The sequence below is a fragment of the Dicentrarchus labrax genome, unplaced genomic scaffold (genome assembly GCF_905237075.1).
Source record: "Dicentrarchus labrax unplaced genomic scaffold, dlabrax2021, whole genome shotgun sequence".
Taxonomy (NCBI): Eukaryota; Metazoa; Chordata; class Actinopteri; family Moronidae; genus Dicentrarchus; species Dicentrarchus labrax.
In genome coordinates, this window is record NW_026136722.1 from 4,040,599 (window position 1) to 4,059,300 (window position 18,702).

At 43.8% G+C, this 18,702-nt stretch overlaps 1 protein-coding gene across 1 annotated transcript; it reads left to right on the forward strand.

The window, feature by feature from the left end:
• The first annotated feature begins 10,634 nt into the window (after positions 1 to 10,634).
• Positions 10,635 to 15,070, forward strand: actb2 (actin, beta 2). The gene is made up of 6 exons (XM_051387355.1): positions 10,635 to 10,801; positions 12,351 to 12,480; positions 12,756 to 12,995; positions 13,418 to 13,856; positions 13,966 to 14,147; positions 14,265 to 15,070. Exons 2-6 carry the CDS (start codon positions 12,358 to 12,360, stop codon positions 14,406 to 14,408), a joined length of 1,128 nt encoding a protein of 375 aa, XP_051243315.1. The 5' UTR covers positions 10,635 to 10,801; positions 12,351 to 12,357; the 3' UTR covers positions 14,409 to 15,070.
• The last annotated feature ends 3,632 nt before the right edge of the window (positions 15,071 to 18,702 follow it).

Here is an 18,702-nt window from a genome sequence, read left to right on the forward strand (position 1 = left end):
AAGATGGCACAAACAGCCTCAGTTTGCCCAGATATGGCTTCCTCTACCCCATCAAGCCACTGTCTGAGCTTGTGTAGTGGTGGTGTCTGTGTCTATACCTGCCAACTGTTAACCTTATATGGTGCACTATAGTGAATAAAGAGGAAGTCCCTCGTTATGTGTGGTAAAAAAAAAAAAAGTGACAACCTTGTGGTTTCAGTAGACGGTCGGCAGCTGTAGGAGGCAGCACAGAGCAGCACCAACTGTAGCCCACACAGTGGATACAGCTTTAGGAAGTGGTTTGGGTGCTGATTTTCATTTCATTTCTACTTTTATTACACATTACACAAAAGATATATAGCATTGTTTCATGCATCCTCCTACACTGGGTTATTAGACAGTAGAACATAGGGGTTTGTTTTTAAGACACATCACAGTTTATCCTGATGTAAAATTGTAAGTTTGAACTCACTCGAATTTGAACTTTAGTGACTAACTCTCACTGTCTTAAATACCACACACGAAGTACACAATCCACCATCACACACACAAACACAAAAACTTGTTCTTCTTCTGTCTGAGAAGGAAATTGGAACGTCCTCCTCTGCAGTTTCCAGTTACTGAAACATAACTGAAAGAGAAGTGAAATCTCTTGAGTTGTGAATTCCCCTGCAATCACACACACACACATACAGAGTCATAGGAGGGCACATGCACACTACAAAAAGACAGAGATACACAGTTTATTGCTGACACATTGATCTATACATATAAGTACTGTAGGTGCTTGCAAATAGGAACACACACTTAGACACAAACATATTTTCACAGTCCTTAGGGGGTGAAGCTGATTTCCGGCATCCCATGTGACCGGTCTTGCATTCCTCAGATTGTTGTCATGTGACAAACTTAAAGATCTCCTTTTATGGAGGTCAGCGTTAACAGGGGGGCGTGGCCTCACTCATACACACCCAGGTCAACAAATACACACACACACACACACACAAACACACAAAGAATGCACATAACTATACTCCATAACACTTCACACACTCCTGTCAACTCAAACACAAACAAACCCACAGAGAAAGACAAAGAGGGTGAAGGAGTTGTGAAATCAGACTCACAGCACTGTCATCCTCCTCTAACTCACAGGTACAACCAGACTCTGACTGCCTGCGAGTTTCGGACTAACTGCTGATGGCCTCATCGTCTGACAACACCAAGACATATTTCTCACACGTCTCATCCTATAAAGTTGTTTGCACAGTTGCAAGTTTATCATCATAATCAGGTTTCACAGTGTTCACAGTGCTCTCCCTATGTCAAAATATCCTAAAGCTATGGATATGTTTGCTGATAACAAGGCTGTAGATTCTATTAAAATATGGAGGTCATCGCATACCCATTTAAGGAATAGTTTGATATTTGGGCAGTGCTTCTGCTTGTTGTCCTTCTTGCTGAGAGTTAGATGATTGACACCACTCTCATGTCTGTACAGTAAGCATGAAGCTATAGCTAGCAGCCAGTTAGCTTAGCTTACCATAAAGACTGGAAGCAGTGGGGGAACACCTAACCTGGCCCTGTGCAGTGGTAACAAAATGCATCCACCAGTCTGTGTAAAGGAATCTTGTCGTCACCATGAGGTTGCCAGGTGTCCCCATTTACAGTATTTGTGCTGAGCTAACTGTTTGCTGGCTCTAGCTTTGTATCTGTCGTAAACACACGTGTGGTCTCAATATTCTCCTCCAACTTTCAGCAATGACAGTCTAAATGCTGTTTCATAGTCTTTTTCATACTGGACCCATCCTCCACCACTTATCCTGGTGGTGGCAGCAGGTGGGTCCTTCTCCCTATAGCCATGGATCCCAAGGTGTGGCGGTATGTAATTTCTCCAGTGCTTTCTGGTATTCCCCAGGGCCTCCTCACAGCTGAATGTACCTGGAACACCTCTACAGGGAGGCGTCCAGGAGACCTGCTTATCACCTGATTAGGACACTCCCTGAAACACCTCAGCTGACTAATTTCAACATGAATGACCGGTGGTACCTCTCCCCCCTCTCGATACTGCCAGGGCTAAAATTTCAGGGCGGGGGAGCTGAAACCTTTATTTATTTGCCTAAAAGGAGTCAAGTTTACATATATTGTGTTTAAAAACAATGGAATCAGCTCATAAAATGCCCAGCACATGTACATTTTTTATCATTAACTTGCTGAAGGTTGGTAAAACCCTGCTCTCTCCCTCCATGTCTCACTCTGACACATTACATCATACTGTTCTCATATAACAATCTGCTGCACAACAACACCATGTACTGCTGCGGCATAGCTCTGAGTGGACTTTGACCGACCCTCGGCTGTAAAGTAAAGCTAGTGTGCCGCACTAAGCTGAAAGACTGCTGCCATGAGTGATTACAAGGCTTCCTGTCACACACTCCACGCACACTTATAAGTACAGCAGACAGTACAAATGAATGACTGGCTCAACGCACATTTTTGAATGTGCTAGTCAGGATGGCTGCTTAATCAGGAGGTGAGAACAGTGGAGGAAAACAGAGGAGGAGAGGAGATGAAAAGAGAGCATGATGAATGAGAATTGTATAGACAGAAAGGAGAGAGAGGAGAGCATTATGTCAGAAATGAAGAGATGGCAAGTTGCAAACTGAAAAGAAAAGATGGAGAAAGATCGAAGGAAAGGTGTGGCAATTCTTATGAATTCTCTATAGGCTGCACATTCTCTGCTGCCGGTCTCAGAGAGCCGGCTCTCAACTTCCTCTTTACCCCACTTCCTGCCTTTGCTGCTGGCCTATGCCCTTATATGGCAGCCGCCGGCAGCCAATCAGCGCAGAGCAGGCAGCCCATTCAAACTGCGAGTGTGAGAGACGAGAAGGGTGGGAACTGCAAACAGAAATGAACTGCATCGCACCATACAAAACAATATAGCCCACTAGCACGCGCACACACACATATACACACTTACACACATACACACAAACCTGCCTGCTGGCTTTAAACAAAATAGAGGTGCTACAATACAACAAAGCAAAGCAACGCATGCAAACTTTACTCAGCGTTTCAGGGGCACTGGGTGCATGCTGCAGCACCGCATTGGAGTTGTTTTTCGGTGGCAAACGGAGAGAGGGTGGGCTCTTGGTTACTATGCAGGGGGAGAGGGAGGAGAGGAGAGGAGAGGAGAGGAGAGGAGAGGAGATACATTTCTAGAGCAGAAAGGAGGATGTGGACAGAGGTATGAATTGGCACACTGCTATAATTCCTGTAATATAATTTAATCAACAGTTGATGAGGACAGAAACAGGACGAGAATGACAGAGAATGATACAGCGATATGAAGAGAGAAAGCGGGGAGGCACGACAGGCTGTAATGTTATGTAAGGAAGGTCCAAACTGAGCTGACTGCCAAGGACAACAGACCAAAGAGCATGGGCGTGTGTGTAGGTGGCTGACCTCGCTCACTGCGTTCAAGCTACAGCTGAGGGGGCAGCGATGGTAGGAAGGAAGATCAGGAAGTAAAAGCAGGGCCCGAGCCTGTCCAGTGGCTCAAAATTCCCCAAACAAACCAATCAGGAGGCTGGCAACTTGGGAAGTGAGCCAATCTGAGAAGAGGAACCCTCCCACCAGACAGAGACAGATGGCAGAGGATAGATAAGCTTCCCTGGGTTCACCACCATGCAGGGGGTGAATAAGGAGTGTGTATGTGTGTGCGTCAGTGGCAGAATTAGATACAGAGATAGATAAGTCTGTCACTCTTCTTAGCTTGAGTAGCAGAGATGAACATTTCTTTTATATATACATTACTCCCATTTTGCACAAAGTCCATGCAAAAAGTATTTTGTAAAGTATTCCTGGTGCAGACCTTGTTTCATATCTGTGTGTGTGTGTGTGTGTGTGTGTGTGTGTGTGTGTGTGTATGTGTGTGATCATGTATGCATTTCTGCCTCTGCAGTAAACACATGAGGATGTCCATACATGCTGCTTTGGGTTCAGTTCTGACTTTTATCGGTTAAGGGGATGCAAACTCATTCACTGGTTTGCACAACACCTGAATAAAACCTCACAGCCTTAAAAGGCACCTCAGCCGCTACTCTGGGCCAATAAGAGGACAGAACTCAGAGCGGAAGTGAGGTAGGTGCACAGGAAGAGGAAGAGAAGAAGAAGAGAGGACAGGACAGAGGGGCCTGGTGTGTGTTCATGAGGAACAGAAAAAAACAACATTAAGCCTCTAGCACTGCATGTGGTTTTTACATTAGTTCGGCCATTATGGAGAAGTCTGAAAACTGGGTAATACACTTCAAGCTCTTGATAAGATTTATCTGTATTAATCACATGACTTTCAAGAGCAGGGAGATTCACCAATGCAGCTTTAGACTTTGATCAATTATTAGCGGTTTTGCATTAGAGTGTTGCCAGCACTAACAAATCACATTTGTTTTAGAGCTCCATGCCAGTAGCTGGAGTGAGACCAACACGAGCTGCGACACAGATTTAAAAGAGGAAGTGCCAAGCCTGTAACTCAACTTAAATGTGTTTGCATCCTTGCAACAATGTGTGGTCTGTAAACTACTTGTCTGGGGACAAAACACACACACAATAAGAAGCATGAATAACTTGTACAAGTTAAGAGAATTCCAGTTTGATATTGCGTAAAGTTTGTTGAATGACATAAGATACTGATCAGGATGCCATGACGGGGTGTGGCCAATAAAGTGTGTGTGTGTGTGTGTGTGAGTGTGTAAGAAGTGGGGGTTGGAGTAAAGGATCCATTTGGGCCGTAAATGGGAAGCTAATCCAATCGGAGCACGAACAGGCCAGCTGGCAGGCACAACACACACACACACAGCTGGTAACTGGCCCGTGCCTTGGAGTCAGACTGTCACCACGGCGACCCATGGATCAATGACGCTGCAGACGACCAATCTATTGGCTGTATCACGGGGGGTTGCAGAGAGGAAGAAGGGAGGGAGGCAGGAAGGGGGTGAGGGGAGAGCGGTGAATAGGGCTTCCCTCTCTGAAACTATGACCAGTCACAGATGGCAAACAATTGGTCAGCCAGTCCTTTTTTAACAGGCTGCAAAGACAAGTAAGAAAGAGAGGGCGTGAGGAAACAGGAGTGGATGGAAATGCCTGCTTAGCAAGATGGGGTAATGGATGAATGAAGAAAGGAGAAAGAAATAAAGGGGGAGGAGAGGAAAAGTGTGCTGCTGATATACAAAACTTACAGGGGGAAACAACTAGCCTTGCATCGGTCAGCATCCACCCAGCTGAAGTGTCCTTGAGCAACACACTGACCTCAATGTTTACTATGTGTGCTTCAACACAGAATTTGTCTGCAAACATATTAATAGAAAGTTTCATAAACATAATGACTATAACATAGTTTCTATCTTCTTTGCATTGCAACACTGGCAATGATCGCAAAGTTTGGCTGTTTTCACTTTTAGACATCTGTAATAAAAGATGCTAAGCTAAAACCAGCTGATGGCTGTAGCCCTATATTTAAAGAACAGATATGAGAGTGGTATCAATCTTCTCTTCTAACTCTCCCCAAGAAATGTAATTAGTGTATTTTCCAAAATGTCAAACTATTCCTTCAAATGCCCTAGCTGTTAGTCTATAGGAGATATTTCCAACATTGCTGCATTCAGCTTTACTGGGACATTTGTACATACTAGACGTGTCCAACCATGAAGTGAAGCAATTAATGAAACTCCTGTGGGTCACACACGAGATGCATTTCCAACATGACACTAATATATTTCCCATCATCTTCCTCTTCTACATCTTTACTCAACCCAGATCCCATTTGATGGTTTTCATCATCGTTGTTATCCACTACTCTTTTGATGTCCACATTTCCAGGCCTTAGCTTTCAAACTCACTCAAGGCTAATTGCAACTAATGTTTTTTGTATTGAGTTGCAGCCTTGCAGTCTAGTTGCAGTTAGACTCAGCAGCAGATGTTTAGCTCTGTCTCTCTCTCTCTCTGTGTGTGTGTGTGTGTGTGTGTGTGTGTGTGTGTGTGGATAATAGATATAGTATTCATGTCCACCCCCTATGGCCGGCTTTACCCATTAGCAAAAGGCCTTTCATGGTTCCTCTCCCCTCCCCCTCAAACACACACCCACATACACACCAGAATTCCCTTGTTTATAGCCTCAACTATCCGGTGCCATGGGTACAAAATATCAAATTCTCCTTATGATAAGAGCAACAGAGAGAGGAAGACAGGGAGACAACATAAATGTAGAGAGATGAGAAAGGAGGTAGTGGGAGTGAATTAGTCAATGATGGCCTTCTTAGGTTGAGAGCAAAGAGAAACTTGCGGCATCTTTTTACTCATTACAGGAACAGGAAGCACTGGTGGGATGGGTTTGGTAACAGGGAGTGGCAACGCTGCAGAACAGACGTTTGTTCTGTGGTAGTGCTGGCTGGATGGCTGGTTACCTTATTTGACAAGAAAACCCTGAGCATGACGTCACAGGATGGTGTCAAAACAGCTTCAATTCACTGGCACATTCACAGGCACATATGCAAGTTCAAGGACACACATGTATGAATACTTAATTAGACTGTGTCTGTCTAAAATGGGAATTTGTTTAATATAGTTCAATCAGTAAACAGTCTGTTTGATTCTCAGAAAACACACACTGTCCGACACATATGTATGCAGGCGGTCAGATCATATATCCATGTAAAACTTCCCACTACGCTCTGAATTACTCATACACATACTCACACTGTCATCAAAGATAGCTTTTGGTTATGATTAGCTGTTGTCAGTTCTTTGACCTGTGTATCACACACACGCACACACACACACACATATAAACACGGCCAAATATGAAGCTACAGCTAGCAGCTGGTTAGCTTAGCTTAGCATAAAGACTGGAAACCGGGGGAAACAGCTAGCTTGGCTCTGTCTGAAAGTAACTTAATCGGCCAAACAGCACCTCTACAGCTCACTAGGTATGATGGCAAACTGTCATTTTTACACTTTGTTTTCAAACAAGATATAACATATAATCTGTGACCTTTAGGGCTGCTGGTTGGCAACGTTTGTTACCTTCTCACAGAGCCAGGCTAGTCTTTGTGCTAAGCTAAGCTAAGCTAAAAGCAGCTGCTGGCTACAGCAACAAATTTACAGACTTGAGAGTGGTATAGGTGGAGACAGAACATACTTCCTGGGTAAAAAATAAGATGAATGATTTAAATAAAATAAAAAAACTATTACATCCTGGAAAAACTTGTGGTTTTGTTGTTGGAAAAGTAGCCCACAAACAGCGCTTTACAGACAAAAGCTGTTTGTGAAGTGTGGCCTTCAAATGCAAAGGTCACTGGGCGGTTCACAAAGACAAGGATGTGAGGCCTGAAAGCCAAATTCAGGTGATTTTCCCCATCAGAGCACCGTTGATTGCAACTGTGTTCAATCTACGTCAGTACTACCAAACACTGACATGTATGAGTTATGATGCTCCAGGTTGATCCCAGAAAAACAGCAAAAAAGATGAGCGAGAGGTCACAACAAGCATTGAAAAGATGACAACTAAACAAATAACCTGGCTGAAAACCTTTGTGCCAACCGCCGCTGGCCCCACGTTGAGCACGTCCACTAGCGGCCGCTTGGTCAAGCTGCTGAATATCCTTTATGTAGGAACATACAAAGTGTTTTTGCCAAAGGGCACAGGACATTTACAACTAAATTACAGTGATTTTCAGGAGTTCTCTCACTCTCTCTGACTCTTAATGACAGGTTTAAACCCCGAGCTTCCACTTGTTGCTCCCGTTAAAGTGTCACTTAGTTTGACAAGTGTTCTATTTAGATTACCACAACTCATAGTAATAGTCATTATACACAACACCTCAAAACACCTCAAGTGTCTGTGTATAAACTACTGTCTGGATGAAAAATCCTTAGAAAATTTCATTAGGTGGCTTTATTGCACTAAGCAACTTGGCAGCAAGGTCCAGGTTCAGAGAGCATGCATTTTACTGGCAGCTGAGGTGTAAACACACACACACACACACACACTGTTATGACACATGAGAGGAGTCTCCCTGGGACAGTATTCCAAGCACTTGGATAGTAGAGATTCCCACTGAAGAGTGTTGACAACACACCACTTAACCAGACACCTCTCACTTACCACCAGTAAGCAATGCACACACACACATAAGTAAATGCAGATTCAAAGTCCTGCTTACCTAAGTTGACTGGCAACTGATTTAACACAGTGATAAAAAGATACACTTTAAGTCAAGTTTCACTCTATTCAAAAATAAATAAAGGAGTAAATATGTCATGCCATTAAATGTTTTTCACAGGAATAAAAGTAGGCTGGTTCATATCGACCCACATGCTCATGTACTGTATGTGAAGACATATAGCGACACTGTGAACTTGAAAGGCACTCCCTTTTGGCCAGATTAAATACTCTGCGGCCAATCCCTGTTTACAGCGTCAACATGAAGAAACAATCCTCGTCACCTCGGCCCACCTTTTTTTTTTTTTACATCCCTTCACCACAGAAATGTTATCATGACAATAATTGAACAGGTGAGTTCGAGGCTGACATAGGTCAGACAGGGAAAAAAAGATCTGAGATTTGAGGTTTAAGGCCTGTAAATCAATAAGTGGACCAAGTAGACCTTTGATCCCCTTACACACTCTTACTTCCACCTGTAAAATCTTGTAACAGCGTAAGACTACACAAAGAGTCTTTCACAAGAGTTAAAACTCTGACTCAACATGGATAGCTCTTCCCTTTGTGTTAAATGTTTATCACCACAGAATTAAATGTGCTGAATAACCCTTCAGGATCTGCAGGGTTAGACTGAACTTACACAAGCCATGGCCATCTTTCTGCGTATTAAAAGTGTGCTTGTGTCACACTGCATGGACACTGAGTTGTACCAAATTTAAAGGGGTCATATGAACCACGTGAGGATGACTACGATGTCCATTTAAAGTCAACAGCATGAATGAAAGGTAAGTAAGAGAAGTAAGACAAAAACAGGCTAACAGGAGTTGATGCAACTGAGACGAAGGGGGAAGTGGTAAAGGAGGAAGAGAAGAAGCTGCTGTATGTGTCAGTGGTCACAGTTACAGCTTTAAATGGAACTGAGGCCACCCAGCCACTCTACTAACGTATGCACTCATGCTGTAGGAGCAAACTATGAATAAAAGTTGGTGTATGGAGCTTTAATATGGGAGTGTATCAGGATTGTAAATGTTACTCCACTGCAGACCCATGGCTATCCTTAAACTTTAAGCCTGAGATGGCGTCACATGGGCCTCATTAGTCAGGATATGAATGAGGCAGAGGGTGAAAGCCCCTAAAATGTTTAAAAGTCCATCATTACAGCAATGCAGCGGACAAGGAAGTGGAAATATGAGTGGTATGTGGGCCTGTTTTATTTGATAAAGGAGAATAAAAAGCAGTAAAATAAAAAGGTAAACCAAAGAGGTTTGGTTGATCTATCTGACAGAGAGTATGAGTCTTGGCACTTCCTGCTTCATAGTGGGTGAAAATGACATGTACAATAGCCTGTTGGTGTTTCCTATATGATTGAAACGGTGGCTGAAACAGCAACTGAAAACCTCGGGGCTAATACTTTCACTCACTGTGCATTTTGGTGATTTGTTTTGTAATTTCCACAAGGTATGGCTATGTTGTCTGAAGGGTGTACTCTTTTCTTTATTCACTACAGCTGGCACACTGCAAGCTGAATTCAAATCTGAAAATGCTAACAAATCCATCCTCTCCTGAAATGACACACCCCTGTCAAACTATTGTATCTCAGGCAGAGAGAGAGAGATAGCAAGCAGCCAGTGACGGGATATTTAGACCTAGAACATGTAGCCATAGAGCACAAATACTTGATCAATAAATGATCATGATCAGCAAGTAGTACAGGGAAGAGGTGGCCTACACAAGTGGTCTAATATTCATATGTGATTGCAATTAAATCAGCATGTATATATTTCTGCCACCCCTTAAAGTCCACCATCTTGCCTCTCCATGGATATTTCCCTATCTGCCCCTGGTGGTTATTCCCCAGCCTGTGGCAGGGCAGCTCCACCACCCTGTGTGTGTTATGTATGTCATGTGTTTGACCTGGTGATGCAGTGGCTCAGAGCCCCACTGAGCTTACAGCCAGGCTTTTAAAAAGTGGACAACAACAACAGCATTACCTCTGATGTCTCTAAAGTCTGAAATATAAAACAAGTTAATCAAAAAAGAGAACAACTGGGAGCGAGGACAGCCTTTGGAAAACAGTCTTTGGGCCTTAGCAGCCTTCACAGGGAGGAGTCCTGGGTGGAAAGCTCTCTCAGTTATAATATAAGTGATCCTAACTGCTCGGAGCAGGTGCAAAGGAAGACATTTTCACACTTATTAAAGTTTATACATCATTTAACTGGAATATAAAACAGTATATCAAGAGATTAAGCTTACTAGGCCTCACAACATCAATCCCTTCCCTTTTATTTTCTCCAATCCTTTGCTATTATCGCCTGCCTCTCTCTCTCTTTCTCTCTCCCTCCCTCTCTCTCGCTCTCTCAAATCGCGAGCGCCCAGTGCACCACAGTGTGCACGCGACGTGCCCCAGTGCATGACGCTGGACCAATCAGAGGGCGCCATTCCGAAAGTTTACCTTTTATGGCTAGAGCCGGGCAGCTGACGCAGTATAAAAGGCATGCGCCCACAGCTAACGGATTCACTCTGAGCGCCGTCACACGCAGCTTGTGCGGGATATCATTTGCCTGAAACCGGTTCCCTTAAAGCGAAAAGCCCCCCCACCCAAAGGTAAGGAGACGGAAAACATTTGCAAGTTTCTAATTTTAGAGTAATATTTAACCTGTAAACACTTGAGTTTGATTTGTTTTTTTTAAATGCAATTGTGGATGACATTTGTGATTTCTGAATGCAAAAAGATGGCAGAGACCACGAGGTTCTTTGTCCTGACATACATCCCTGTACTACTAATTTAACTTAATGACTTATTGATTGATGTAAAGCAGCCTTTGTATTGTGCTGATTGTTACAGTATGCAGTAGTGGTGGTTAGAGACTGTTACACTGGCGGCTCACAGGTGCTTTTGGATGGAGCCGGCTTACAGTTAATGATCCCTTCTAAGTTAATGGTCCCCTTTTAAACTGGGGTTGTCACTGTAGTTTAATATTTGCAGATTTCCGGGGTTGGCTTGTATCTTTTTTCCTAGTAGGGTAGTTTGAAAGGGGCTTCTCTTTTTTTCCTGAGTTGAGGTCGTCTGGATCCCGGCTGCTCCCTTTGTGCGCCCGATGCGGCGGGGTGTGACCTACTTTAGCATATTAGCCTAGCAACATTATGCTAACACCGCCCTTCAAACTTGCAACAGTTGCAGTTTTAATCAAGATTTAATTATTTATTTCCCCTTTTGTTCATGGACACTTGTGTACACTTCCTGGGCGTGTTTTAAATCTCTCTTTATCAAAGGAATACATTTAGATTTATTAGATTTTTTTTTCTCTAAACAGGAAAGGGCCAAAGAATATGAGGCCTTTGCAGAAAGCATTAATTACCTAATATAATAATAATAATAATAATAATAATAATAATAATAATAATAATAATAATAATAATAACGTCTCGCTGTGAAGTAATGTCTCAACTGCTCGCACACGAGGAAATGAGGAAATGGCGAATGACAAATCATCTACTCTTAGAAAAGGCGTGGCTTTCAGGAAATGGAGCATCAGTCAAGGACTTGTGACCATTCATGAGTCAACATGAGCTCATTATGCAACTATGTCCCTCTTTTAAAATTTAAATTACAATGTTTAAAGGCGGATGAGAAGAGTTTGTTAGTAACGTGTAATTCAGTGATACTTGTAGCCGTTGGTGGGGCAACGGCCAATGAATGAAACGGTTGAAGTCGATTATGACGCAGTGCTGTTGACGCGTTCTGCTCGGTGTTAAAACCGGTAAGATTCTGAGCCAACGGCGGAGGAAGTTAACGGTCGTGAACCGGAGGGAGTGGTCGCGCGGCGCCGGTTCAGAGAATGTCGAATGTTCGGAGTTTTTTTTTTTCTTGACGTGCTCTGCCGCTCTGGCCGCGCGCCATGGCGCCGGTAGCCGCAAAGCTGCTGAAAACCGAACCATGTCCTTATATGGTAATAACAGAACGCAGCGCCACTTCCTTTTGTCTGGCGCTGGTCGGAATGTGGTGCGCGAGCGCCACCTCGCGGTCGAGCTCCTCAACTGCCGTTAGTTGGTTAACAGGAAGTGAGAGCTCAAAGTGCAGAGTGGGCGTTGTTCGGAGAGCTCGGTGTGAGGCTCAAGTATTAAACGTTGTGGGGTTTTTTTGTCTTCACAGTTCAGCCATGGAAGATGAAATCGCCGCACTGGTTGTTGACAACGGATCCGGTATGTGCAAAGCCGGATTCGCCGGAGACGACGCCCCTCGTGCTGTCTTCCCCTCCATCGTCGGTCGCCCCAGGCATCAGGTGAGTGTCTCTCTCCAACAGGATGAAAACATGCCCACCTTTCAATAAACACTTGCTGATTATATGATTTTTAAATGAATTGTAAGTGTTGTAATTCCTTCTGAATTTTATTTTAATGCTAGTTGGAAGTGGCTAGTTTGCTATGCTACAAATGCTATGCAGTCAACTTAAATTTAATGTTAACTAAACTTTTATACAGCCACTGAAATTAAAGTGGAAGTTTGTGTCTAACTTGTGTAGAATCTATTATTAAAACAGTCTTGTCTCTTGTTCAGGGTGTGATGGTGGGTATGGGCCAGAAGGACAGCTACGTTGGTGATGAAGCCCAGAGCAAGAGAGGTATCCTGACCCTGAAGTACCCCATCGAGCACGGTATTGTGACCAACTGGGATGACATGGAGAAGATCTGGCATCACACCTTCTACAACGAGCTGAGAGTTGCCCCTGAGGAGCACCCAGTCCTGCTCACAGAGGCCCCCCTGAACCCCAAAGCCAACAGGGAGAAGATGACCCAGGTACACACCCTACTTTTGCACATGCAGAGTTTAGCATATGCAGTTTAGCCATACACTATTAAGTATTGATTGTTCAAAACTACGTGTCTTATTTCCTCCTTAGTCTCCTTCTCCATTCCATTCTCACTTGCTCATTCCTCCCCCTCTCCTCCAGGACTTCTCTCCTATAAGATGATCTATCATCAACAGGTCTCTCTTGACTGTGTGCCTTATCTGCACTTGTGTCTCTTTAGCTGAGTCAGTAGATCAGCACCTAATAGACATCTGACATGCACAAGTGTGAAGGGATGTTGACTTTCTGCACCTGTGTTCTACTAACTTCAATCATAGCCTCACTCTAATGCATGTAGCGAGTGCAGTGGCCACAATAGTTAAACACACTTTGCTGCAATAAACTAAAATGTTTTCTCCTCTCCTTGCAGATCATGTTCGAGACCTTCAACACCCCCGCCATGTACGTTGCCATCCAGGCCGTGCTGTCCCTGTATGCCTCTGGTCGTACCACTGGTATTGTCATGGACTCCGGTGATGGTGTGACCCACACAGTGCCCATCTATGAAGGCTACGCCCTGCCCCACGCCATCCTGCGTCTGGACTTGGCTGGCCGCGACCTCACAGACTACCTCATGAAGATCCTGACAGAGCGTGGCTACTCCTTCACCACCACAGCCGAGAGGGAAATCGTGCGTGACATCAAGGAGAAGCTGTGCTATGTCGCCCTGGACTTCGAGCAGGAGATGGGCACTGCTGCCTCCTCCTCCTCCCTGGAGAAGAGCTACGAGCTGCCTGACGGACAGGTCATCACCATCGGCAATGAGAGGTTCCGTTGCCCAGAGGCCCTCTTCCAGCCTTCCTTCCTCGGTATGTTTCCCAACTTAAGCGCAACTTGCGTGATATATGCTAAAACATAACAAACCTTGGGTTACCTTGGACTTCAATTTCCTAACAAGTGTTTTCTATTTGCTCTCAGGTATGGAGTCCTGCGGAATCCACGAGACCACCTACAACAGCATCATGAAGTGCGACGTTGACATCCGTAAGGACCTGTATGCCAACACTGTGCTGTCTGGAGGTACCACCATGTACCCCGGCATCGCCGACAGGATGCAGAAGGAGATCACAGCCCTGGCCCCATCCACCATGAAGATCAAGGTGAGCTGATGTGCTAGAGAGCCAGTAGAGTGGCATTTTGTCATGTTTAGTTGACTGTGTATTGGAACAAAATGCTTTGGTATCCTAATGCGGATGGTTTGTCTTGTCTCCTTGCAGATCATTGCCCCACCTGAGCGTAAATACTCTGTCTGGATCGGAGGCTCCATCCTGGCCTCTCTGTCCACCTTCCAGCAGATGTGGATCAGCAAGCAGGAGTATGATGAGTCCGGCCCCTCCATCGTCCACCGCAAATGCTTCTAAACAGACTGTTCCTCCTCCCCCTCCCCAACCAAACGCCCAACAACTTCAGCTCTGTGCAAAACGACCACACCACACATTTCTCATACACACTCAGGCGCAGAGCCTAGATGACCAACTCATTGGCATGGCTTCAGTTATTTTTGGCGCTTGACTCAGGATTTTAAAAAACTGGAACGATGAAGGAGACAGTAATGTTTTTGGCTAGGTTATTAAAAAAGCACCCCAGGGTTCTGCAGTTGCATCTGGGGACTTAAAAAATGTACATTTTGTTTTCTTTGAGTCATTCCAAATGTTTGTTAACTGCATTGTTCAGACACATGATTCCAAATGTTAACTGCATTGTTCAGACACGTATTCGCCTCTGTGAAGGCTGCCCAGTGGTTGGCGCATACTTAAACATGGTTGTAGTATCGCTTGTATGTAAATTATGTCTGGGTTTTTTGTACTTTCAGCCTTAAAAATATCTTGGTCCTGTTAATTTTTTTGTTTTTGTTATGCAAAACCCAATCGTGACCTCTTCTTCCCCCTGTTGGAGGTTTCATTCCTGGGGTGGTGGGGCAAGGGGTCTCGACGTGAAGGGGTAACATGGGGTGCCAGACCGGTGGGGCCAACCTGTACACTGACTAAAAATCCCAATAAAGTGCACATGTGTTCCGACATGATGTTTGACTCTTGTCCTCTTTATAAGATGAGTTTAAGGTGAATTTGTTATGTAAAAGATGAATTATAATTAAGCTCTTCAGTACTAAAATGCTTAGAATATATTTTCATGTAGGGAAAGAGGTTTTCAGTAACATGACTAGTGCAGAAGGAAATGTCTAGCTGTCAAGAGTAAAGATTTAAAAGCATTTGACGCTCATTTACGCATTAAAGCTACATTTTTGCTAATGGTAGCACTCTAAATTAAGCCATCTACAACTGAGGTCTCAATTCTTTGAGCATTTATAATCTAAAAATTTCAATCTTTCCAGTAAATATTGTAACTTTTAAACTTAAATGCTTCAATGGTGAGATTTTAGTCCATATTAGATGTAAACTGAGCTCCACTAGTGGCTGCAGAGTGCTAAACTCATACTTTTAGACACAATGTAAACATCAATATCTGAGATATACTATCATGATTTGTATAAAGAAACCACAAAAACAGTTAGGGTTACTTAAATTGTCTCACTGTTGCACCATAGCAGACATTACAATAAGAACACATGAAATGAGTGATCCTATGTGCATTTCTACATGTAGACACCAATTCAGGCAAAGGGTGTTTTGGGTGTATTTCACAAACATCAAATTACCATACCGTTGACCTTGTTTATACCTGCAGCACCTGTCTCACCTGTTCAGGGCTTCAGAAGTCCTGTTACAGTTAAGGAATGCTGGATTTTTATTAGGAAACTGTTCAGTTGATAGGACAAGTCATTACTTTAAGACATGTTTGCAATCCTGGGATGTCCCCAAACATACTGTATTTATTAACAGAAGTTCACCAGGCTCTGTGTTACACTGAACTCTGATCAGTGTAACACAGAGCCAGCTGTATTTTCATATAGCAGTATGAACCCAGAGAAAATGCTGCAGGCCTTTCAGAAATACAAAAACATAGATTGTGTTTGAATCATATGATACTGGAGCTGGCCAGGATCAGTTTCTCTTCAGCAACCTATCCCTGTTTGATGAGATGACGCCTCATTCACACCATGATTAGTATTTGATAATGTTATTAAACAGGGTGTGTGTGTTATGTGGCCTTTTAAAGCAGTTGGATGAATCCCATTAGAGCAACCTTGTCATCCATACACACTCTCCTCATCGCTAGCAGTGCTACAGAGACTGAATAAAGCTTCAATCTTATTATTTGTATAAGAAATATAAAAGTAGTGGGTTTTATCAATATCGTATATGGTAATTTTAATTAATTAGTATACAGATGTGCCTATATATTGCATCAGGCAGCAGAAATAAATGCTTTAAAAGAGTTCTGTTGCCTGTCTACTGCTATAACAGGACTCCTTTGTGTGTTCATTTATCTGTATCTGCTGTGTTGTGCTTCAGGGTTTATGCTGACCCCATGTGCTGCAGTGCTACCTGGCTCAGCTGACTGGGTGTAAAATTATAAACCAAAAGGTCAGGGCAGGCTCAGAGGCCTGATCCTAGTGAGGTCAATCAGTTACACATGATGAGGAAAGAGCTCAAATCAGTTACTTATTGTCACACAAACACTTTTTTGTCCATCCTCAGGCATCTCATCATGACATCATTTGTGATCATGCTCTCTTTGTGGCCTCATCATGAGATCACAGATTGCTTAACAGCTAGACATGCTCTAATGATAAGGATGAGTAACTGTAGCTATAACTGTGTTATGAGGGAAATATCTTTCTTTGTTTGCAAATTAGAATTTATTTTTGCACATTCACAGTTCAACAGCCATGGCTCTCCAGTTGCATTATTATTCTCCCCCAAAAACAATTGATTGTGAATTTCCAGCGGTAACACAGTTTAGACAGCAGATGGCAGTGGAGGTCCAGTTTTATTTTGATCCAAAAGTAGGGTGTGACTGTGCTGTAAGTTCCTAATGCCATCACTTTGTCTGCATATCAACCCTTTCACTCATATTAAAGCTTATGCAAAGAGCTGGATCCAAGCTTTTTATGCTGGGTTGTGTGTAATGTGTGTACATGTCCATTTTTGACAATAAAGTTAGTTTTGATTAGATTTTGATTTAATGGGCTGTTGTAATGGACAGTGAATATGGATATGGGAGCTTCCCAGACAGGATTTTGAGTTCAGTTCAGCAGTAAATAGACAGTGGATAAAAGACAGAGCGTACCATCAAAATAACTGAGCTGGTATATGTCTTATACCAGCTTTCCTAGAACGTGAGAGGAAAAGATCTTCTGTTGATACAGGCACATTTCCTGCCCACATCTACAAACCGATCTCCACATTTTGCATTTTACAGATGAAGGTGGAAAAGATAGACGGTGGATGGTGCTGCCCCACCCTCATGTTCTATGTATCATATCCTGTTTCTGTGTATGACACCACAGATCCAGCACAAGCCATGCTGCATCCATTATTTGGGGCGGCAGTAGCTCAGTGTGTAGGGACTTGGCTTGGGAACCGGAGGGTCCCACAGACCACAAAATATGGAGCTGAAAGAGGTGCCAGTTTCACCTCTTGTGCACTGCCGAGGTGCCCTTGAGCAAGGCAACCTAACCCCAAGCCTGCTCATGGGGCGCTGGTAACGTTGCAGACCCATCACTCCACCATCTTTCTCCGTTTGCATGTCCACAAGTGCATGAAGTGTGCATTTCAGCCTGTGTGTGTGTGTGTGTGTGTATAAAAAGAGTGAAAAGAACAACTTCCCCTGGGGGAATAATAAAGTATATCTTCTTCTTCTTCTTCTTCTTCTTCTTCTTACTCAGGCTGTCCCAGTTTCATGCAGTATTCTGGGCTTGGAGGCACCTGATGATATATGACGAGCCTGGGAGGGCTGTTTGAGAGAACATGGAAGCCTGTGCACATGGTTTGCATTGATATGAATTTATATATGTATGCATTAAGTCAGGCTGTTGCCTGCACTGCTGCATGCACATACACACTGAAGATCAAGTGTGTTTGGTATTGGAAATTTATTCCATCTCACTGCGGCCCCCCTGCCTGTGATTCTGCTGAGACTGCTTCCCTCTGATATCCTTTTATTGCTACGCCAGCAAAACACTCACTGGCAGGGAAGAAGTGCTTGGCATGCTTGTGTGTGTGTAGTGTACTGTATGTGTGTGTGTGTGTGTGTGTGTGTGTGTGTGTGTGTGTGTGAGAGAGAGAGAGAGAGAGAGAGAGAGAGAGAGAGAGAGAGAGAGAGAGTAGCCATTTTTCTGTACTTATCAAGGTTTTTTGTGCAGCGTGCGGGTGTGTGTTGCCTGTGCAGGTGTGAGCACTGCAGGAGTTTATGAATGAGGCACTACAGAGACGACACAGTGGGGGACCAATTTGTCAGAAAATGAGGCTTACTGTGTTCCTCCATTTACCACAGCTGTGCGGCTTTACAGCAGCTCCATTGGCCAGGTCACTGCGCCGCCCTGCGCGCAGTCCCCCTCTTCCTCCAACAGGTGGGGCCGCTGCGCCACAGGAGTCTGTTTGGCATGTAAACTGGGTGAAAGGCAAGTAGAAGACTACCACTGCTGACAGAAGGAGGCCAGCAGAGAATAATTGAACATATTCAAATACAGTAGCTCCTCTTTTTTGTATGCCTCAGAGTGATTTGCATTCTACCCAGGGTGATATGTTCGCT